At 50.0% G+C, this 23,716-nt stretch overlaps 1 protein-coding gene across 2 annotated transcripts in view; it reads left to right on the top strand.

The window, feature by feature from the left end:
* The window catches only part of COL6A1 (collagen type VI alpha 1 chain), a 69,759-nt gene that overhangs the window by 31,528 nt on the left and 14,515 nt on the right, over positions 1–23,716 (top strand). For both annotated transcript variants that reach the window (XM_045031810.1, XM_045031809.1), the window contains 7 exons: positions 4,670–4,732; positions 15,558–15,620; positions 16,373–16,435; positions 18,439–18,489; positions 18,584–18,619; positions 19,506–19,568; positions 22,154–22,219. In XM_045031810.1, the coding sequence (XP_044887745.1) occupies positions 4,670–4,732; positions 15,558–15,620; positions 16,373–16,435; positions 18,439–18,489; positions 18,584–18,619; positions 19,506–19,568; positions 22,154–22,219 (405 nt within the window). The remainder of the gene's footprint in view (positions 1–4,669; positions 4,733–15,557; positions 15,621–16,372; positions 16,436–18,438; positions 18,490–18,583; positions 18,620–19,505; positions 19,569–22,153; positions 22,220–23,716) is intronic.

Here is a 23,716-nt window from a genome sequence, read left to right as displayed (position 1 = left end):
GTAGGAAAGTATCCGTGTGTCTGCCACAGGGTGACTCATCCAGCAGGCTCCGTTGTCCAAAACCAACATGCTGCAGACCTGGGTGCTGGCAGGTCATGCCAGGCGGGGGGGAAATGTAGCTGCTTTGAGAGGTGTGGGTGATGAGGAATAGGAACAGCACCAACAGGACGTACTGCGCTAGCTTACCGCTGATGGATTCCCATCCGTCCTGTTGCCCACAAGACAGCTATGCTACGGGGCAGCCCGAGCACTGGCTGGACCGTGCTCCCCACACACGCTGAAGAAAGGCTCCATGAAACCCCCAGCGAAGCGCCGACCCACACGGTGCACAGAGTCAGACCTGCCTTCGGTGGAACCCGCTCACTCTGCCCACGTGGCTGAGCCCCTTTAAAACCCAGGGCAAAGTAACCTGCTCAGGTTTCCCAGCTCCACGTACACACAGGGGAGCAGTGTCCACACCAGCAAACTGGCCGCCTGTTTTGCGCAGTGGATTGCTAGTGTGGTGTTAGACAGGGGAGGAGGGGGGGGTCTTTCAATCAATCTCCTTTGTTTTGCCCTTATTCCCGATACCCCAGCTCCTTCTGCTGCCCCAAACCAGGCTCTCAACACCCATCCACTTTCACAGCTGAAGTCACCAAGTGAGTCACTTCCCAAAGGTCCCATCCATCACCCATAGCTCCCTGTGCTTCTCCTGCTCTGGGGCTCCTGTCCACCCCTTCCTCTCCCATGTCATCTGCCAGCGCTGCTGCGCACACCTCGGCCCTCCACTTTGCAGCAGTAGGAAGTACTCAGCAAGAGTAGGAACAGCCCCACAAAGCCACGGGGAGAGCCAAGAATTCCAGTGTTAAGCTGCTGCACCTGGTCAATATGGTTTGCTATATTGGACATGGGGATCATCCATCCATGCAGCAAAGAGCTGAGCAACTCCCTATGGACTGGGCAAGCCATTGCCCATGGTTCTGGCTGGCAGAGCATCTCAGCCAGGAGAATCTCCCAAAGCCTGAGCAGATTTGCCAGCATCTTAGGGCCATCTCTTTCCCTCTTTCCTTCTGCCGTACGGCAGGGAGGACAGCACGTGTGTCCTGAGGCTGTGACACTGGAGCTGGACGGAGGAGGGAGGCCAAGGCTGCTAAAGGCTATATGTGGCACAACATGGAGCCACTCCCAGCCCCTCTGGGAGACTCCAGGTGATTCTGAATGTGCCCCCTTTGGGAAGGTGGCCCAGCTAGAGGGTGGATAGAGGAGTTATGGGGTTGCTGCCATAAGCAGCAGGCTCCTTAGGCCAGTGTCACTCACTGCTGCATCAACTCTGTGCTCAGAGGTGGAAGCCACCTGATGAGAGAGCCAAAGGCATCACAACGAGCCAGTCTTGCTACCAGACGGAGAGGGGGCCTTGCCTGTGGGGGGCTACTGCTGGTGCATGAGTGGTCAGTGTCCATGGGGTCAGGGCTGAGATTTCCTGCCGATCCTAAGGGCCTGGGCACTTGCCATAGAATCGTACAAGGCCGGGCTGGAAGAAACCTTGAGAAGCAGGACCAAGGAAACCTAGACCATCCCTGAGAGCTGGTTGTGCAGCCTGTTCTTCAAAACCTCCAGTGATGGGCATTCCACGGCCTCCCTGGGAAGCCTGGCCCAGAGCTTAGCTACCTGGAGAGTTAGAAAGTATCTCCTAATGTCTAACCTAAACCGCCCTTGCTGCAGAACAAGCCCATTACTTCTTGTCCTGCCTTAAATGGACATTGAGAACCATTGATCACCATCCTCTTTATAACAGACCTTAACACATTGGAAGATTAAAAACTTTCCTAAAGCCTGGCCCACAGAACTGGACACACTACTCCAGCTGAGGCCTCAGCAGCACAGAGAGTGGGACAGTCACCTCCCATGTCCTCCATACGACTCTCCTGTTAATATACCCCTGAATGATATTAGCCGTTTTCACAACTGCATGACATTGTTAACCCATGTTCCATGGTGACCCACTATATCCCCTAGATCCTGTTCAGCAGTACAAACACCTAGCCACTCGTTCCCCATTCTGTAGTTGTGCATTTGGTTTTTCCTTACTAAGTAAAGTGCTTTGCACTTGTCTTTATTGAATTTCATCTTGTTGATTTCAGACCAATTCTCCAATTCGTCAGGGTCATGTTGAATTCTGCTCCTGTCCTCCAAAGTGATTGCAACCCCACCGCTCCCTGTGTGGTATCATCCGCACATTTGATAAACATACTCTCACCTCCACTATCAAAATAATGAATAACAAATAATGAACAGTACCGGACTCAGGACTGACCCCGTGGGATCCTACTAGAAACAATCTCCCAGTTTGACAGCAAACCATAGATAACTGCACTCATCCAGTTGTGCACCCACCATACAGTTAATTCCTCTGATGACATTTCCCTAGTTTGCTGATGAGAAAGTCACATGGGACAGTGCCAGGCTCCTGTGCCTTGCCAGCTGCCATGATGCCTCCCATGAATAGGTCCAATGCTGGGCTTTCCCAAGAGACTTAAAGATCCATTTCTTCCTGCCTCTGGGGCGAGCTAGGAAAGCTTTATGCAGCTCTTATCATCTCCACCAGCTAGACATGGTAGCTTATTTCTCATATCACACCTCTGGTCCTATGTGATCTTTTTACATAGGCTGACTGACAGCAGACTGGTATGCACCCTGCTGCAATGAGTATTGACACTAGAAACCATTAGCACGGTAGAGATCGACCTGACGTTATAGACGTGCAGGGTGGGGAGTGTACAGAACAGCACCAAGGAAACTTCTTGGGGTTCTCTAGTCCTGCTTGTTGTTGGAAAATGCCAAAATTGTAATTTCCTGTTTACATATTGTGTCCTGGGAACAGCAGCCCGCTGTCTGTTCTGTGCAAGGCAGATGTGCATTAGAATGAAGCCACAATAGTGCTTTGGAATGAAACTGTTAAGAAAGAGGCGGAGGCGAATTTCCAAGGCTCCGTTCTGGCTTGAGGGATGAGCGTATTGCCAGAAACGTCTCCATCAGTATTCAGGACCTTAATATTATGGTTTATATTTACTGCTTGGCATGGCCCTATGGAAGCGTCTAGCTAGCAAACAACGGCTTTATTGCTCCTCATTTCATAGTCCCCCGACCTCTAGCCATCAGGCAAGGTTGTAAGGAAGGTATAAAGTGATGGAAGATTTATCCGCTAGTTTTTACGGTGTGCCAGTGCTTAGTGTGGCACAGCCAGGCTGAGGGACTGCATGGCTCAAAGAAGGCTATGAAAGCAAGGAGGGCGAAGTGAAAGAGTCTAGATTCTCATCAAGTGGGCCTGATGGTGGGGCTGGCAGATCTCAGGGCGGAGGCGAGTATGCCCAGTGGCTGTTGCTGCTGAGCTCATGAAGCACACAGCTAAGGGACAATGTGCTGTGCGTGGGAGTGGAGCTAGCTTAGCGTTGCAGAGAACTGGCTATTTGCCTACATGGCTCTGAATTCACAGTGAGACCTTGGGGATGAGGCATTTCCTGACTGTTCAGAGCTACACATTGCAACCTAACCCCTGCTAAGCTCCTTTCTTGGGGTGGCATATTCAGGCACGGCCAGTGAGCGCGCAGGGATGGCACAGTTTCTGGGCTTTCTCTATAGTGTTCTCCCTTATGCAAAGCCCTGCACTGTGGTTAGTCGTGGGGGGTCTGACTTGCAGAGCCGCGGTGCGAGGTTTCCTCACTAACTGGGCAGTCTGGGACTCCCTGCTGCTGGCCCCTAGCACAGAGCACTTTGAAAGAAGCAATGCTAGGCTCAAGGGTTCAATGCTGAACGCACATCTGCCCACGGGTTTCCATTTACAGCTGTGCTGAGCGGGGCTCTCCAAAGCAGGACAGAGAGACGTCCAGCTCCAGCACATCATCCATTTCAGCTGTAGGAAAAGCTCTGGAAGTTTAACAGTACCAAGTTCCCAGGAGAATCCCTGCATCTGTTAGTCTATAAGGTGCCACAGGACTCTTTGCTGCTTTTTACAGCTCCACAGCACACATCTTTCCAAAGCAGAGCTGAGGTTGGGGCCCAGTTTGGAGAGAAGGACCCCAGCTCCCCTCTCTGTGTGCATGCAGTGCTAAAAGTATCCTGTCAGTGTGCAATGCAGGGCACCCACCGAACAGCGGGGAGAGAGGTTGGGCAGATACCTTGGCTTGACTATAAGATCATCGAGGAAGGGACCACATCTTCATAGGTGTTTATACAGCTCCTAGCACGGAGGGCCCTGATCCTGACTGGGGACAAGGGTTGCCGTTGCCATACTCATTGACAATGATAAATGAAACTTCACGTGAGTCATTAAGGCAGAGATGGGCCCAAACCAAAACCCTACATACAAACACCCCTGTACTTGGGAGAGCCTGGCTCTCAATCCATTCTGATCTTCCCAGATGAACCCCATCTGCTGATGCTCAACCCTGCATGCAAACTCCCCGGAGCACGAGCTAATTTCCCACCTGATCTTTGTGACTTGGACCCATCTGGCTAGATGGCTAACGATCCAAGGTGCTTTGCGTGTGGCTAAAGGTCTGCTTTCTGAAATGCTCCCTTTTCTGCCCACCTGTGCTGCTTTGCTCTCTCTGGCTCGCTGCTGCCCAGCGCCTGCAGGACTCTCAGCTTCCAGAGTGTCTCCTTGAGTTATATATTTTTTCTGCCTTTTCAGGGTGATCCTGGCCCACAAGGTGACCAAGGACGGGAAGGACCACTCGGAGTGCCCGGAGACCCGGTAAGAACACGACTGATCCTCGCCCCCTGGGGAAGTGAGTTCAAATCAGACAGGGATGTGGCTAGAGATGGTGTGCACTCAGCCTGGACACATGCCCCCAAGAAGAGAGGCAGTGGGAGGGGTGCTAAGTGGCCCCTTCAAGGATTGAACTCATAACCCTGGGTTTAGCAGGCCAATGCTCAAACCACTGAACTCTCCCCCCCCACCTGTTGCTGTGTGCCACCCCAGCCATGCCCCAGGAGCCCCAGTCGCAGCAGAGTGCCCCAAGCCTGGCGGGAAGTGCCGCTCCTCTGCTTTGCTGGTCCAGAGTGGGGAGCGCTCAGCAGGGACCCACCTCCAGCTCCTTGTCCGAGCCCTTCAGCCTCAGCAGGCTGCCAAGCTTTAATCCTCCCTAGCTCGTAACACGGAGCTGAGCTGCCATGAGCTGCAGATACACCCGAGCCCCAGATACATTCGAGCCCCCGGGCCAAATGGCAAACAGCCACTAGAACACTAGCTCATCAGGGCTTCAGCTCTGAGCGTCGGGGCCAGAGGACACACTGTCCTCTGCCCAAGTTAGGGGGGAGAGTAACTCTCGGCTGGACCCCAGATACAGCTGGACGATGTTACAGAAATTCCCAGGTGGTTGGAATACGACTCCTACATATAATTGATTCACCCCCATGGCAGGGACAGGGATAAGGCAGCACCCGAATCTGGGGCTGCCAGGGGTCAGGTAACTGGTGCAGGCCAGGTCTGCACTAAACCGTGCCCTGGTTGCCATGGCCCCAGTGGCCTATTGCATCAACCCAGTCCCCAGTGGGTAGGAACGTCTGGGGCATGTCCCAGGGTGCTTAGTGGCTCTGTTGTGCTGGCATCATTCAGGCAAAAGGGCCCCGGGGAATCCGGGTTTGTGGGGCCAACCCTGCCCCTCCTCTCTGGTGTGGGGCGTGTCTTCAGGAGGTAGGTCTGTGTGGACAGGGAGCACGGCTGCTTCCACACCAGCCTCCTCGCCTCCCCCAGAGCAACGAGATCCCCCCAGAGGCACTGCAGAGCACACCTCCCCCTCAGCGCAGAGTTTAATTGAAGGCAGCCACATGGAAAGACGAATTGCGGTTGCTGGCATCGGAGCTGGTCTGTAACTTGGTGCCAGCCACAGCTTGAGTCCTGGGAGCAGGACATTTTGTGCTGATGCTGGGCACTGAATCCAGCTGGCAGTGGGATGCCACTGAGCCAGATCCTGACGTCCTTACCTGAGCCAAAGCATTTAACTCTCCGAGGGCAGCAGGATCTGGCCTGCTGACGGCTCTACATTATACAGCTCTGCGCTGTCACTCGTCTGGAAAAGGTTTGGGTACGGGAGAGACTTTGGTTGTAGAAAAGCAATTTGTTTTTATGAGCATTTATGGTATTTCCCCTGTGCTGGCTGAGACTCTTTGCAAAGGCTTTTGCCAAGAGCAGCCATTTCAAAGGGCTCTGAAGTGCTTGCCTGTAAACCCCTCCCCCATCTCCAGCCAAACCCCCCCCCCCCATCTGCAGCAAGAGACCTGGCCCAGCTGGGCTTTGCCCCTTCTCCTGCCTTCATTTTATTTTTTTGAAATAAAGCAAGAACAGTTGGCCGGTTTCCCCAAATCTGCAACATGAGCCTGCCCTCGCTCAGCCCTTGCAAAACGCGGCCTGGGACCACAGATATGGGCAGGGGAAGCCAGCAGCCTGCAGTGGCTGTTCTCTAGGATCTAGGGGAAGGAGGGAAGCAGCAGCAGGGAACGGAGCCAGTGCGCCACACGGGCCTGTTCTCCTGGTCAGAAGGGGAGGGACGGATCTCCGCTGGACATGAGAGGGATGGTAATCAGAGACATACGTTGCAGGTTTTGACTCATGACTTAGAAGCACTTCAGGCCCTCGTACCATGTTGTTCTTTTAAAATGTATATTCAGACTGGGGGGGAGGGCACAGACTGAGTCTGTGATGGAAAGGGACAGAGACGGCAGACACAGGCTTATTCCAGACAGTCACTGTTTTGGAATGTGGACAAGCTATATCCACTGGCCACTAAGATGCTTCATTTGTGGCTGAGGCCTGTTCCAGATCTGAACTATGAATACAGACATTGCCTGAGCCTCAGTGCAAACCTTGAGACCAAGGTTTATAACTGGCGATCTGTTCAGGACAAGTATATTCTGCCCCCAGAAAATCCATCCGCAGTTGTTTAGTAAGAATCCCAGGCAGTGGGCCTGTCTCTGTGCTGCAATATGCGGAACACACAGTCTCCCTCCTTGCATGGAAGATATGATGGTCCAATCAATCACCTGTCAGAAGAGCAGGATATGTTCTAACCTCAGATCTGAGTTCTTCCCAGACAGGAGACTTGCTGAGTATCTTGGTCAGGTCTAGCTAAAATAGGTACAGGGTTCCAGTGAGATTTCAAAAGCAGTTGCTCTTGAAGATGTTTTTTCCGTAAGCTAGGGGGAAATGCTTTTGCTCAGCCAAATAGAAAATAAATATATAATTGGTATTGGGACGGGAAGGAGCTTGGCGAACAGTATTTGTCCAGGCTTGTTATCTGCGAGTTCTGGCTCTTAGAACGTGTTTCTCTTGGCTGAATGTAGGGGTCCTGCTAACCCTTGAGTCGCTTTCGCTTTCTTTATGTCTGCGAGAGAATCTAGAGGTCAGTGTATTCTTGCTTTGATCTCTTTGGAAGCCCTGGGGTTATCTTCTGTGTGTGTGTGTGTGTGTGTGTGTGTGTGTGTGACCCCCATGTTACACAGTGTACACACAGACACACACACACACACACACAGTAGGTAGATGGGAGTTACTGAGATCTGCTGCGTACAGAAACCTAAATGCACTCCAGGCACTGTACCAAGTCTGTAGAAATGGCATGGACAGTACAAGCCAAGTCTATATTGGTCAGGGCTCCAGGCACCATAAAACAGGACAGTTTTCTGTCTCCACAACCACCATCATCCCAGCTTTCCTTGTTTTCAGGTTGATTGTAGTAGATAGGAATAAGGTGAGCCTTCTAGTGGTACTCACTGTGTTCTATGTCTTACAAGTCATCGGAACCCAGCCAGAGCAGCCATGTATACATAGCTAGGCCTTGCGTGTCTGTGTGTATTCGGTAAACACAGTTATTTGGGACCAGCTGTACCCCGGTGGTTTCTTCATGTTATTTTTGTCATGCAAAGAGCAAAAGACCAACAATCAGAGATGAAGATGGGATACCAGATGACAGCATGGAGCCTATCTCTACAACTGTTAAATTGAGAAGACAACAAATGAAATGTTGTTTGGATTCCCCTTCAAGTGGGAGGAGTAAAACTTAAAATGGAGCTGGATTCAGCACCTGCTCTTTCTAATTTCACAGCAGGATTATCAGAGAGCACTTAATAGGATGAAGTTGCAGAAAACCTCAGTTCTACTAAAATCTCACAGGGGAAATCATAGAATCATAGAATCATAGAATTCAAGATCAGAAGGGACCATTATGATCATCTAGTCTGACCTCCTGCAAGATGATCTCCTCCATAAATTTATCTAGCTTAATCTTAAAGCCCTGATGGTTAGAAACCTTCGTCTAATTTCAAGCCTAAATTTCCTCCGTTTGTCCTCGTGTCTACATTAGCACTGAGCTGAAATAATTCCTCTCCTTCCCTGGTATTTATCCCTCTGATATTTAAAGAGTGCAATCATATCTCCCCTTATCCTTCTTTTTCTTTGTACCCGTTCCAGTTTTAATTCATCCTTCTTAAACATGGGGCATTGTTAAATCCCCGGGCATTGTTACAGTGAAGGGAATACGTGACTGGAAACAACGCTTTGCAGACCTCTATGTTGGGAAGCAAGGAAGTCCTGTGCTACACGGTAAAGAATGGCTGGGAGAGATTCAGGTGGACTGGCAAAGCCCAACGTTTCTGCAGGTTTAAAACAAAAAAAACCTCCAGGCCCAAACTAAAATGAGCAGAGCTTTTGGACAAGGCAGCTGATGTCTTTCAGGACGGTATCAAAACCTTAAAACATATGAAAGCAAAAACTGAGCATTAGGAGGAGGAAGTTTCTGCATTTTGCAAAGCCTGACCAGTGCCTTTTGTGATCTGGCCAGAGGCAGTGACTGAACTGCAGCACTTACAGGATGCTGGGAGTATATCCAAGGTGAACTGAAGGAGTGGAGCGCCTCTGTCATGGCAGTGATGAAAAGAATGGCGCTGCCCATGTCTGTGGTGATTTCAAGGTTCCCAGTGAGGCTGGATGAGCGAGGACTTAGAGCAAACAAGGAGAAACGTGAATTCAAGGGTGTTTTGAGGCCAGGCCATTGAGAAAGAGATCACAGGCTGAATCCTCCGAATGTGTCACAACGATGTTCCTTTCCAGTGATGGCCCGTCATTTCCACTTGCCTGACAAGTGACAGAGTTACAGCCTCCAAACCACCTGTCACACAAGGGACAGAGATGGAGGTTGTCCACACAGCATTGCCAAGGCTTCGGGTGAGCCCAAGAAAGGGCCCTTATCCACTAACGTGTAGCTTTGCCTGTGATCCTTCCCCATGTGGCATAGGAGCAGTCATGTCCCGTTGTGGAAGATCACATTGAAAGATCTATTGCCTTTGCTTACCTCAGCAGAACGTACCTATGGTCAAATTGATGGAGAAGCTCTGAGCTTAGTTTGTGGAGTTAAAGTTTTACCACTCTCCATCTGGAAACAATTACTCTAGTTACAGATCTTCACCTTTTAACCCAAAGAGCAGTCCCAGCAATGGGATGATATTCTTGGGTGCTTGCTGTTACATTATTGAGTTCAAAAGTGCCAGCCACCACGTGAATGCAGACTGCTTGTCATGCCGGCCCATGGAAGAGGCAGGTAAGGATACCGAAATGGAACCAGAGAGAGACAATATGCTCTATGGGGCACAAATTGAACAAATGCCACAGTACAACACGAATTACTCCAGGCCATCCATGGGACAGATGTACGTGATTGCAGTAGAAGTTCATTCTAAATGGATTGAAACATTCTGTGTGAATTCAACTAGTTCGGTGCAGATGCCAAGAGCATGCAGACTCACGTTTCTCAGCAGGGAGTTCCGGAACAGATTGTAAGTGACAATGGGACCCAATTCACATCTGAAGAGACCCACTCTTTGTCAAAAGAAAGGCTATCAAACATGTCATATCAGTTGTGTTCCATCCTTCCACAAGTGAACTAGCAGAAAGATTTATTCAGACATATCGGACGCCTCACAAGCTGATTTTATAGGCAAAGCTGCATTATAGTGGGCAGGGGCCATTTCAGGGGATATGAACTTCTTGGCCTTATTGTGACGAAATGGGAATGTTCTTAATGTTTTCTCTGAATACTGTGTTGGTGCCTCAGTGTCCCCTATGCAGTTCTTAAGTATCTAGGTGGTGGGAGAAGGGTGTATGGTTGCTGCAGAGCAAAGGGCCAGTGTACCTAAACGCCTGACACTCTGTCTCCTAGCAACTGATGGCCTGGGCCCCTCCTCTGCAAAGGTGCCAACTGAAGGTGTTGGAGACAAAGAGGTCAGGTGACCTCCTGGCCCGGGAAAGGGGCTGAGCAGAGAGGAGGGGCTGGAGGGAGTTTTCAGTCTGGAGCTGGCTGGGGACGAGGAGTGAAGTGCAGACGTGGGGGTCTGGCTCACTGCCTCCCAGAATGGACCCAGCCGAGAGGTCCAGTTCTCTGCACCTACAAGCTCTGTTTTAGACCGTGTTCCTGTCATCTAATAAACCTCTGTTTTACTGGCTGGCTGAGAGTCACGTCTGACTGCGAAGTGGGGGTGCAGGACCCGGTGGCTTCCCCAGGACCCCGCCTGGGTGGACTCGCTGTGGGAAGCGCATGGAGGGGAAGAGGATGCAAAATGCTCCAAGGAGAGACCCAGGAGGTGAAGCCATGTGAGCTTCTTGCCCTGGAGACAGTCTGCTCCAAGGGAGAGGAGGCTCCCCAAAGTCCTGCCTGGCTTTGTGGGGAGCAGTTCCAGAGCATCGCCCGGGGACTCCGTGACACTTATTCAAAGAGTTGGCGCCCTGTATGGACCAACACTATTCCTATCCATGGTGTGACAGTTTGTTTAGAGGATGTAACTTTGCTGCTATGTTAGGAATGCAGCCCACACACTACAAATCAGACACCAGCCATGTTGCTCAGGAGACATCCTTTAAGGTCTCGTAATTTTCATGTGGGAGAGAAAGTCTTAGTAAGACATGCCTCCGATAATTGGTGAGATCCAGGAGTGATTGCATCACAGACTGGTCCCTCTGGGGGCTTTCAGCTAACCCCATGTCGACTCAGGACGGGATGCAGAGATAACATTTCTATACACCATTAATGACTGCTTCTTGGAGCAGCAAGTCCTGGAACTCACGAGGGGAGAGGCAATTCTTGATCTAGTCCTAAGTGGAGCACAGGGTCTGGTCCAAGAGGTGAATATAGCCAAACCGCTTGGCAATAGCACCCATAATGTAATTAAATATAACGGAGGCGGGCTACCAAAACAGCCCACCACGGCGGCATTTAACTTCAAAATGGGGAACTACACTAATGAGGAAGCTGTTTAAATGGAAATGAAAAGGAACAGTCACAAGCGGGAAATGCCTGCAAGTTCCATGGACACTTGTTAAAAACACCATAAAAAAAGCTCAAATTCAATGTGCACCCCAAATTTAAAAAAAAAAAGAGTAAGAGGACCAAAAAAATGCCACCATGACTAAGCAACAAAGTAAAAGAGGTGGTAAGAGGCAAAAAGGCATCCTTTTTTAATCTATTTCCTCAGCGGAGTCATTACACTACTTGAATCTATTTCCTTATGATAACGATCCTTACACCTCTTGTCAATGGTCTGTAACTGACCATCTTGATTATCACTACAAAAGTTTTTTTCCTGCTGATATAACAGGTCATCTTAATTAATTAGCCCCTTAGAGCTGGTATGGCATCTTCCCTGTATGTATATATATACTCCTCTTATATGTTCCAGTCTATGCATCTGATGAAGTGGGCTGTAGCCCACGAAAGCTCATGCTCAAATAAATGTGTTAGTCTCTAAGGTGCCACGAGTGCTCCTGTTCTTTTTAGCTGAGCAATGTGACACTCCTCATCAGAGCCTAGGTGTGCTGCCTTTGCTCATTTGGAGACTGAGAGGGTTTGGACCGCGACCTCCATCGAAGAAGTGCAAAGGAAGACCACTCATCTACTGCACTGGCCAGCAGGCCCTGCTAGCGCCATGTGATCTAGCCTGTGGAATTCCAATCAGCTCAGCAGTGCAGAGCAGTGGGACATGGAAATGGTTACCCAATTCCCTAGCAACAGCGTGTTTGTAACTTGTTCTGTTTATTGCTAAACGGCATTCTTCTTTTAAAACCTTTAAAAGCACGCTGAGAAATTTATTTCCACTGGAACCTCTCTCTTCCACCCTTTGCCTCTCGCCACCTTTGCCAATGGTGCCACGCCTGAGAGCATTAGCTGAGTCTATGTCAGGTTGGCTCAGCCCGGAGCTTGTGACTACAGTGGTTCAAGGCCAAACGCTGATGGCTGGTGGCTGTTCCCAGGATTCGTGTCAGGGATGTTCAGAGGGCATGGTCTGTGCTACAGTCCCAGCCTGCCATTTCAGCTCTTGTGCACACCGCTGGGGGCTGCCTGGTCAAATCCCTGCCCCTCTAAGTTGAGACTGCGGCTCGTCCAGGCCTCAGAGTGTGGGCAATGCCAACTCCTCCAAAGTCCAGCCAGTGTTTCCATTTCACCGTCTGTCCCCGGCCCTTTGCTGGCATAACTTTGTCACCCCAGCTGGCGCCATACACCAACCCCCCGAGCCCAGCAGCAGAGGAGGGGCTATGCAGTAGCCCTCTCTGTCAAGACAAAGTTCATGTCATACGCACGGTGTGACACGCAACACCTGCCCAAGAGGGCTAGAGAGCTTGGTTAAATCCCCAGCCCCGGCTCTTTCCCTAGCTCTTACGCCCTGGGCATCTCAGCTGGGATTCACAAATGTATTTAGGTGCGTCATACCCTTGTGAGTCCCACCCCTTGTCAGGAGCGGCACCAGGGTTTCTGGCGCCCTAGGCAGAATTCGAGGGGCGGCATTTTGTGCGCAGCCCACGGGGCGCGTGGGAGCTTCCGGTTCCACTCCTGTTGCGCCGCCGAAGAAGGACCCTCCGCCAAAATGCCGCAGGCGACAGCGGCAGTCACTGAGCTGCTCAATTGCCTGCCGCTGTTTCCTGCGGCACATCGGCAGAAGGTCCGTCGGGGCGCGACGGGAGCAGAACCGGAAGCTCCCGTGCGCCCCGTGGGGAGCGCACAAAATGCCGCCCCCCAAATCCTGGCGCCCTAGGCGACTGCCTAGGGTCGGCTAATGGAAGCGCCGGCCCTGCCCCTTGTGTGTCCAGAATGATGCCGTTGTGCACGCAAGGCAGGGCTTTCAGGTGAGAAAGGCCACTTGTATCTCCCCAGCTCCCTTTTCATAAAACCTTTTCTCTAAGGCTTAGCTTATTCTTGTAATTGTGGGCATGGGAGCAAGGGGCATACATGGCTGAGTGTCTCTGGGCCTTCTCCTGCAGGCTGGTCATAGCGTCCCACGCACACGCTGGCGATGGTGCTGATTCACGCTGGGGAAGCTGGTCCCTTTCAATGCAGATGGGCGATTTCATACAGCAGCTGGGAAAGCAGCTCACTTTGTGCGGCGTGTTTTGGCGACGTGGTGATTTGAGCTTGGTTGTGAACTATGGAAGGGTCTTTCCACGGAAAGCCGTGACCAATCTGAACATAAAGTAGCAGAGGGGTCTAGCATCCAGTTAGCCTCTTCCACTGCATTCATCTGAGTGACGGGGGAGAGGGAGCAGGTTCCTGTTGGGGCCCACAGGAAGAGAGCTGGGTGCAGTTGCTCGCGGATTTACCATAGCAGGTGGTTTACAATAGGACTGTGAGAGATGCCAGGCCGATACCTCTAGAGAACGGACGTCTCAGACAGAGCAGTGAGGATCCTGCTAAGGTCCTTCAAGAGTCTTACTGAGTGGGACGCTGGTTCATCCTCTCTGCTCTATGAAGTGCTTGGCCTCTCTCTGCCAGCCACAGTGCTCATTGCATTGAACCGGACTGAGACCAATGACTCAGTCCAGACTTAGTGGTCACCATCGCTTCGGCAGCGTTGTCTGACAATGACAGTATAGGGGTCGCAGAGTCACCGCATTCATCACGCTCCGTAGAACAGGACATAACGGTGAGATCAGTCGGCAATGTAGGCCTTTGAAAGACGACTCTCCTAGGGCACTATACAGCTGTGAGATGGGAACAAAGCTGTGATCACTACATATTATCTACAGACCTAGGGGCGAAAGACTCGATTCCTCATCCCGGCTTTTACCTTACTATGTCATTGGGGCAGCACTGATCTGCTACAACGAGGCACTTGGCTGCTGCAGTGCCAGGCGATGGAATCTGCTGCAGGTTGCTGGGCAAGGATATGGCAGCCCAGCTGCAGCAAGGAAAGGGCAGTGCATGTGCAGCAGTGCAAGAACAAACAGCTATAAACTGGCCATCAACAATTTAGGCTTGAAATTAGGTGAAGGTTTCTAACAATCAGAGGAATGAAGTTCTGGAAGAGCCTCCGAAGGGGAGCAGTGGGGACAAAAAACCTAACTGGTTTCAAGACTGGGCTTGATACGTTGATGGAGTAGATGGTGTGATGAGACTGCCTACAATGGCATGTAGGCAATCTGCGACTGCTAGTAGCAAATATCCCCAATGGCTGGTGATGGGACACTAGATGGGGAGGGCTGGGTTACTACAGAGAATTCTTTCCCAGGTGTCTGGCTGGCGGGTTTTGCCCACATGCTCAGGATCTAACTGATGGCCATATTTGAGGTCGGAAGGAATTTTACCCCAAGTCAGATTGGCAGAGACCCTAGGGATGGGGGGCAGGGATTTCACCTTCCTCTGCAGCATGTGGCATGGGAACACTTGTAGGTTTAAACAAGTGTAAATGGTGAATTCTCTGTAACTTAAAATCTTTAAATCATGATTTGAGGACTTCAGTGACTCAGCCAGAGGTTCGGGGTTTGTTACAGGAGTGGGTGGGTGAGGCTCTGTCGCCTGCGATGTGCCGGAGGTCAAACGAGATGATCGTAATGGTCCCTTCTGGCCTTAAGATCTCTGAGTCTGAGAGACACAACACATAATAATGTGTATTATGTATGTTATCAAAGCCTGCATGGAAGAATGGTTTTGCTGCCACACTTTATATTAAGGTTCCATGTAGAATGGGGGTATAAGCTTGTTACTGACAGGAGTAGTATGTGTTATAGATAGCTAGATTCAGAGATTCCAAGACCTGAAGGGACCATTGTGATCATCCAGTCTTACCGCCTGTATGTATAAATGGAATCCTTAAAATAAACTGTGACTGAGCTGGGCATGACCCATTAATGTGTAATGGGTTCATCAGGCACCAGCCCCCACCCTGTGGGTCATGAAATGAAGAAATATTTCCCTGCCCTGGTGAGCTAAATTTGGACATGAATTGAAGCACCATAAGGCTTTCAAGCATGAAGTTTGGGAATGAGTCACTTGGCAGAATCTGGGCTGCCAGCCACAACATCTGTGACTGTGCAGTACTCAGCATTGCTGTCTTGCTGGATGCTCAGAATTCAAGGTGAGGTTTGTGATGTGGTGCCCAGGGTCCAGTCCCGTAGCAGGATGGGGGGAATCACATTTCTGCACACGCCATGCACACAACGCGTGGGAGACGGGTATGTGCTCCTCTGGGCAATGCCTCCAGAGGAACGTAACCAGCCAGACAGGGAAGAAATGAAACTTTCAGTTCTCTTTTTACTTTCACAGGGTGAGGTTGGTCCGATTGGACCCAAGGGGTACAGAGGAGACGAAGGACCCATGGGACCTGAGGTTAGTGTTCTTTATCATTGTCTTCAAGGAAGGAATGGCTGTGTGATATATAAACCAGAGAGCGGTGATCAAAAAAGGCTCTCTCCTGCCTCCCAGCAGACAGGGTGCCTAGCCTTGTGGATCTTGGAAAACCACGCGGCGCCCTTATAAACAGAGAAGCTGGTTTTCCAAAACACACAGTAATTCACGTCCATGATGGGATGGTAGGATTTAAATGCTTCTTCTTCAGTGTGGACCCACAGATCTCTAGGGTCAGTTTTCTGAGCAGAGCTGGTAGACAGTATAGCTACTCAGTAAGTGATTCTTAGTATCAGCAGCCTATCTACTCTCTTTGATTTCCACAATAAGAACATTACAGAATGTAGAGGAGGGCCCCCTTAGGACACTAGTCTAACCTGACAAGCCCAGGTTGGCTCATTCCCTACAGTGCACCTTGTGGCCTTTGTCTGGTCCTACTCCGGAATGGATCACCTGATAGGCCTGCACCACTGCCCTGAGGAAAAGGGGGAACTGAAACAATGGCAAAGGTGCACAGTTTACTCCCCGTGCTGTCCACAAGTAAACAACTCCACTTGGAATATAGCAATGTTCCCATCTGTATTCTTCAGAGCCTCAGGGTTCTTCTACGGTAGGAAGTGAGGGATCGAAATGTCACAGGAAAATGAATGCAGCTGGTTTGCCTTTGAAAGGATCATTTGCTGTGCATTAAGGTCCTTTACGATACGCTTGACCATTTCACCGTCTCCCTTCAGGGCCCCAAAGGACCCCCTGGAGCCATCGGATTGCCTGGAGACCCTGGCTTGATGGGTGAAAGGGTGAGTGGTATTTCACAGTGGAATATGACAGATGAAAAGTGGCTTACAACTTCCTCTTGCTCAGCAAGAGGAAGCCCCCTCCCCCCCCCCGCCAGGCTCTTGGCTTATACAGCAGAACTGCAGAGTGCTGTGCAGGAGTCCCCACTGGATACTCCCCTGTGGTCACACACGTACACAGGGCTGATCCTCAGCTGGTGAAAATCAGCAGAGTTCCATTGACTTAACTGGAGATATGCTGAGTTACACCCCCTGGGGATCTGGGCTATTCATGCCAAGGGTGCTAGGTCTGATCGACACCCGCTGGGGCTCTGGCCCATGGAGTAGAGCCGCAGAATGGGAGACTTGGCTGACAGGTTAAACCCATTCTGGAGTCTGGCCTCCAGCTGTGCTGTATGGTATGTCGCGATGCTGGGGGAGAGGGATCCAAGCCTAACCTCTGCCAGCAGGGCTGGGCAGAGAGACTCTAGCGGGCCAGTGTACACACCTGAGTTGACTTTCTTCTTAAAATCCATTCAGGCCCCAGAAGAGATCAGTCTGGAACCCATTACTCTCAAGTCATCCTCAGCTGTTTGTAATATGGGTCCCTTGGTACCAAATGCACTTAGCATTATGGACCGGCTCCCCAGCGGGTGTGTGCCATTCATGTCAATGGTGTTGCACTGATTTCCACCAGCTGGCGAGCTCCATTCTTCCCTGCTTTGTGTTTTCATGCTCCCCTCACACTCCGTATTCATTTTGTATTGCGAATTCATTCATTGTCCTACGAGTGGTTGGAACGGAATCCATTTTTCTCCACAGAGAAGTTCAGAATATGCTGTCAGTGAAATGCTATAAACCCATGTTATCGTTTGGGTTTGCTTCTGTGGGTTTAGTTTCTATAGAAAAGAAATGAGCCATTACAAGCACAGCCCTGGTCCAAGAGACAGGCAGCTTTTCCTGTCAGTAGCTCAGCCACAAAACTCTCCTTTCTTCTCTGATCTCTTCTCTTCTGAACTTTTCCCATCCCACTTCTCTGGCGTACATAGAACTGAAACCAGCACGCCTGTTACTTATTGTGTGAGCCACAGCACACTACTAGCTTGCAGCCTTCAGCTGGAGTTCCTGAAAGGATTTCTACTGCACATGTCACTGCACTGCAACGGAGGTTCATTGAGGTAACAAAACTCATCCAATCCAGAGGAGAAAAAACAATCCATCTGGCCTACACATTTTCCGGTGGAAGTAGGATTAATTGTATGTCTATCATACTGTCACTAGCCAGCCCTTTGAAAAGTGTCCTTTCACTGTGGCCTCCAGCTCTGCAGGCTGGAAGAGTCATGCCTTGAATACACATTTCGGTAGAGGACCCAGAGGTCTAAAATATCAGTCTTCTTTTAAAGCTGCTGGTTCATCTATTGGGGTGTGTATATATAATGCATGTGTATTGGTGTCTTGGCTGCACCCTCTTTCCAACGGCCAAATCCCTTATGCCTGGTCTCTGAAATGTCCCCATCACAGTGAAACTCCAGTGGAGGAAAAGGAGATCTTCGTGCCTTTCCCACCTGCCGCCCCCTGCTGCCGCTCTCCCTTTTACTTCTTACTTCAGAAATAAAGAGCAGGCACTCCTGCAGCACTCACCTTTTACAAAACACAAGCTGTGAACATGGTGATTGTAATGGGTTCATTGTAGTTGTGGACAAGACTTAAGAGCTTGCAGTTAGAAGTGGCTACTAAAGCTTGTGATTCATATGCCTGATGACAATTGTTACAGGGGAGAAACCAGCAGGACGTATTGATAGTTGTCCCATCATTGAGGACTTTCACCTTATTCATCATGACTGTGCCTCTGGAGAAGGCCAGGAGGAATGTTGTAGGGTTCTGGCCTGCGAGTGTCCCATCCCAGTGAGCTCTGTTGAATAGGAGAGTGTGTGGACACTATGCTGTGGGTGAATGGCTGCCTGCTAGGGAAAGTGAATTAATTGGTTTGGTTTTGACACCTCACTTATTTTTGCTCTTCTCGCTAGGGAGCGGATGGAATTCCAGGAAATGGCACAGATGGTTTCCCAGGCTTCCCAGTGAGTTTTATTTGTTACACAGAAAATTGTTAAACAATAATTAACATTATTTCTGTTCCTCTGATTTAACGTGCTGTTTTCCCTTCCCTCTCAGGGCTACCCAGGCAACAGAGGAAATCCTGGTGTTAATGTAAGTCTGCCTCCATCTCCCCTACAGGGTAATATAACACAAAACTGCCTGAGCAATGCATCCTGGTTATGGCCCCTAGCATTGTTCACAACTAGCCAGTTGGTTCTGGAGCCTGTTGGCTGACCATGCTCTGAAATAGGCTTCGCACCGCTGGCTGGCCAGCCCTGCTCATCCCAAAGTCCATGTTTCCAAAAGGTTAGGATGTCCCCTGCTAACCCCGGACCTGTGCTGTGTGGGTATCTTTTGCTATCGATATGCTTCCTATGGATTTCCCTTTCTGGTGCAACTCATAATAACATGGGGAGGGGGTCGCAAAAGTTGATGGAACCGCTGGTACGTGTTACAAGGTTACCTCCTTATGGGCTGTATGGTAACTTATGCCAAGAAAGTGGGTATTCACTGACCTATCATCCACACCAACTCACTCATCGGTTAGCTGCAAACAAGCTGTGCAGTGCACACTTCAGGGTCTGGGTCGTTCAGAGACTTGGGGCTGGTTCTGCAGGGCACAGGAATCTCTCTGTAGCCAGTGAAAGCTTCCCAGACCATGTGCTCTGCCCACTGAGGACTCTGTACTGTGATTCAGAGCAGGGATTGCTGCTACAGCTGATGAAGTGGGTATTCACCCACGAAAGCTCATGCTCCAATATGTCTGTTAGTCTATAAGGTGCCACAGGACTCTTTGTTGCTTTATGCCAAGAAAGAAGGTCTCCATCTCGATGACACATGTTTATTGTAACTCAGCATCAAGGAATAGAGACCAGCTGTGACTCTTCCGGGATGTCTGCTCTCGTAGCTTGTTCTCACGCTCACTGTAGGCTAGGGAGGACGCTTGTTATCTAATACCTGGCTTTTAATTCGCAGTGTTATTGGTGTCATTTTTCAGGGCACTAGAGGCTATCCTGGTCCCAAGGGCGATGAAGGAGAAGCAGGAGACCCTGGGGAAGATGTGAGTGCAGAATGAGCCTGATAGCTCTTTCTTTTTAAAGCTGAATCGTTTCCCCCAGGCAGAGGAATCCAGAGGTTTTGCTCTGGTTCTAAACTATTGGTGCAGCCTACTGCTCTGCTGTAAAGCGTCCCAGTCTGAGGAGCGGGTTTTGCCCATGTGTAAATATCCTGTTCAAGGGTGTATGGGGGAGGATGGCAGGGAGGTAATAGCTCCAGATCTGTTTGATTTGTTTTCCATGAGAGCAACACTGTAAATGCAGCCTGGAGCCCTGGTGTCAGGCATTCCTCTTTAGTTCCCTTCCCTGGAGCAAAGGACAGATACCCAGGGGCTCTAGAGCTGATGCCAATGGTGTGGATGGAGGACAGGCTTGGCTAGCCATACACCGAGTGCTCTGTGACCCAGCAGCAGGTAGAGTCCTGCTCTCTCTGCTGGGCAGTGGCCGTGTGGTCTAAGTCCTCAGTGCAAGTGGAACTTTTCCAAGCACTTGTGAGTGAAGAACCGTGAAACAGTACGAACCACCCATAACCCGCAGCTGCTGCCTGTCCAGCCATTCATAGCAAAGCCATTAGCCATATCCTGGCTAGAACATCCACAGGAAAGTTCATCAGGTGGAGATAAGCTTCTTCCATGGCCCACTGTGTTTGTTGATGCGCCATCAACGTGACTAGGCCAGTTGTTCTGAACCAGGAGTACACGTACCCCTGAGGATACCCAGAGATATTCTAGGGAGCACAGCAGCTCATCTAGATATTCGCCTAGTATTACAACCGGCTACTTGAAAAGCACCAGCGCAGCCAGTACAAACTCACATTTTGTTTATACTGCTCTACATACACTGGACACTGAAACGTAAGTACAGTAGTTGTATTCCAATGATTTATGTTATAATTCTATGGTAAAAGTGAGAGAGTAACAGTGCGGCTGTGACACTTCTGTATGGTTATGTCTGATTTTGTAAGCAGGTCATTTTTAAGTGCCCTGAAAGCAGGTGGTACGCAGGACAGATCAGCCTCCTGGAATGGGTACAGCCAGCTGGAAAGGTTGCGAGCCAGGGGTCAGTGTGAGGAGCTGAAGGTAGCTATCCCTTGGGCTGCTAGACTAACTATCAGCAGCCCCAGCAGAAACTGCAATTCAGCCCATCAGGAGCAAGCTGGACATGGCAGGGGTGTGTATGGATTCAGAGGCTAGTGAGAAGGTTGGTTTGTGACAAGCTCCACACGCCCAGTCAGCACAATCTGGGGCCCCTTGGGAGCTCACCTTGGAATCCCCAAGCCAGAGATTAGAAAGCACTGGAGGTGAAAGCACTAACGCTGGCTGCGTGCCGGCAGGGTGCTCAGCCCAGGAACTCAGTAACAGCCAGGCCACCCCTCTCCCAAGGGCCCCTTCACTCCCAGCCATGGGCAGGACAGAGAAAGCAGAGCGTGCTTCATATTCATTTGCTTTTCCCCCATGGAGCCTGTTTTCCATCTCTAAGGACAAGCTTCAGAAAGCAGCCTGGCCAGAATGAAAATGTCCAGGCTGAGAGAACAGAGCCTTCGCCCCGGCTGTGGCCTCTATTTCTATGCGGGTGTTTAAGAGGAACCCCTCCAAGGCCCAGAGGACACATGCAAATCATTTCAAAATACACACACAGTTCCATCTGCTGCCTGCTGGCCGCATCGGACTTGCCAGATTTACTAGGAGACCTCCTACAGCCAGGACAGGTGTCTCTCATGGATCTGCCCTCTCGTGACTTGCCTTTCACTGTGGAAGTTATCAAGTAGCTTTAATCCTACTGCCTTGGGCCTTTGGTGCTACAGTTTAGTTTGGTTATAAACCTCATCTCTCATGAATCAATCTCTTTGCACTTTCAAATTGCACTGGGCTAAACACTGGTGAGGATTGGTGCAGCTGCTGTAAGTCAGACTGATTTGGGGGCAATGTGCTTTTGCAAATTCGACTTGAATAGTTTGGTTGATCTAGTGTAGTCAGAGGTTATGCTGGGAGCCAGTCCTGCACCCCTTCCTCATTCAAGTAACCTCACTGCCTTCACTGGGGCTACTCACACCAGGATTACTTTTGGCACCAAAAGATGCAGGCACTGGCCCTAATTCATTCATGCTGCTGTTGGCATAACTTGAAGTTTGCCATGTTGGTGTTAGTCTATTCCACATTTTATAGCAGCACAATAGTAACTAACAGGGACACAACTTGTGTCACCCATGTGCTTAAATCTACTACTGTCAGTGCTCTCCAGTGCCAGTAAAGAAGGTGTCCTGTAGGTAACATGCTGGCCTTTGGAAATGGGCTCCAGCAGCCATAGTTTGCCATTGGTTTTAAAAAACAATCCAGACTCAGAGCTTTTGCAATGATCTTTTGGTGTATTTCTTAGCTGGCAACAGAAATCACATATCATGTAATTGAAATACTAATGCTGCGTGTCTGAAAATGGCAAGTACTCTATAAAATGCTAAGTGCATGGGTGATGCGTGGGGCCAAAGTCAGTCATAGCTCCCGAAGTCCAGCAAACGATCCCTGTAATCCAGCAGAGCTGACAATGCCTCTGCAGTCCCGTCCCCCGGTAATGGCACGTTCTTTTCTTCCAGAATTTCTCCCGTGGCTCCGGTGGTCCTAGAGGGCCCAAGGGTTACCGAGGCCCTGAAGGCCCCCCGGTAAGGAACCCAGCTCTGTGAAAGAGTTTGTATTGAAAAGCACAGCAGACTGGAGGGGACAGAGCACCGAGGAGCTGGGGCCACTGGGAGCTTCCTGATCTGCTCCTCTGACCCACTTGTGGTGAACTGCAGGCCAGTCTGACCGAGACTGGTGTCAGCTCCTGAAGCCCTGGGCATGACAGAGCTCTATGAAGTCTATAGCAGACATTCGAATTGGCGCTGAGTGAAATTCTGAATGTCGGTCCCACAGGAAATTCCAATATTTCCACTATTGTTTGTGTCCCAAATTGTGACGAAATATTGAAATATCAAAATTTTTCACAAAACAAACTTCTGAAAAATGTTGATTCAGTACTGTCTAAACATTTCTTTCCAGCACTGTGGATCAAAACAAACCATTGAGACATTCCCAAAATAGAAACATTTTGTTTCAGTTTGGAAACGGACTAGAAACACTTCAGTGCAACATTAAACCAAGTTTCATTGTTTTTGCGCATTGCCTCATGGGAATTGTTGTCTGGGAGCCTGAAGCCTCCATTATCCCCTATGGGCTATTCCCCTGGTTGTACTACGGCTCCCATGATGCATCCACAGTCATGCAACTCCAATGAGATACCACACAGTCTAGTCAGTGGAGAGTCTGCATTGCCTCATAAGAGATGTCCTCCTGCGAGCCCCACCCTTAGCAAAGACTAGGGGCTCGAAATACAACTCCCAGGAGGCAATGCACCTCAATAAGGAATGTAGTTTAATGTTGAACAGACTCAAAATGAAATGTTCAATTTGGGTTGAACCTATCAGAAACAAAATAGTTTGTTACAGTACTTGCAACAGAAAATCAGTGTTTTTTGGCAAAGTTGAAATTTTCTCATAGAACATTTCAGTGAAGCAGAAACTACATTTTCCCTCAGAGAAAACCATCCCAGTGTAAAATTCCCACCCAGCATTAACTGTATGTTGTGCATGAATTCTACCATGTTGCTGCACCGACAGATGACAGCCAGGCCACTGTTTTACCTCACATGTCCAAACACATCCAGTTCAGTTTTCCACTCCTTATGTGCCTATGGCAACCTCACACTGACTCTGATGGGTAAAATAAATGTCTCCTTTTCCTCTGGGCAAGCAAAGTCTCTGCTGAAGAGGAACATTCAGATGGAGGCCAGTGAAGACGGACTATAGATCATTAGCCAATGCTATAATGCAGACCAGGCCTTCACTAGGGCATCTGAGCCCAGCTGATAAATACAGCCTGTGGGAGGGTGACGAGAGCCGAGGGCCCGACTCCTCACTGCCCTGCCCTCCTGGGAAAATGAGCAAAACTCTCCCAAAGCTGAATGCTGGTGTTTGTGCCCCGGCGCCCGTGGAGCCCCAGCACTGATGGGGCCCAGAGATGGGTTTTTATAGTGAGATAACAAATGCCCCGAATGTCTTCTTGCTGCAAAGTCCTGAGTGGAGCCCAGGCTCTTGCAGTGCGTCCTGCGAGGTGGGATGGGG

The sequence above is a fragment of the Mauremys mutica genome, chromosome 10 (assembly GCF_020497125.1).
Source record: "Mauremys mutica isolate MM-2020 ecotype Southern chromosome 10, ASM2049712v1, whole genome shotgun sequence".
Classification (NCBI taxonomy): Eukaryota; Metazoa; Chordata; order Testudines; family Geoemydidae; genus Mauremys; species Mauremys mutica.
Note: the sequence above shows the minus strand (reverse complement) of the source record. Positions and strands in the feature narration are given on the sequence as shown.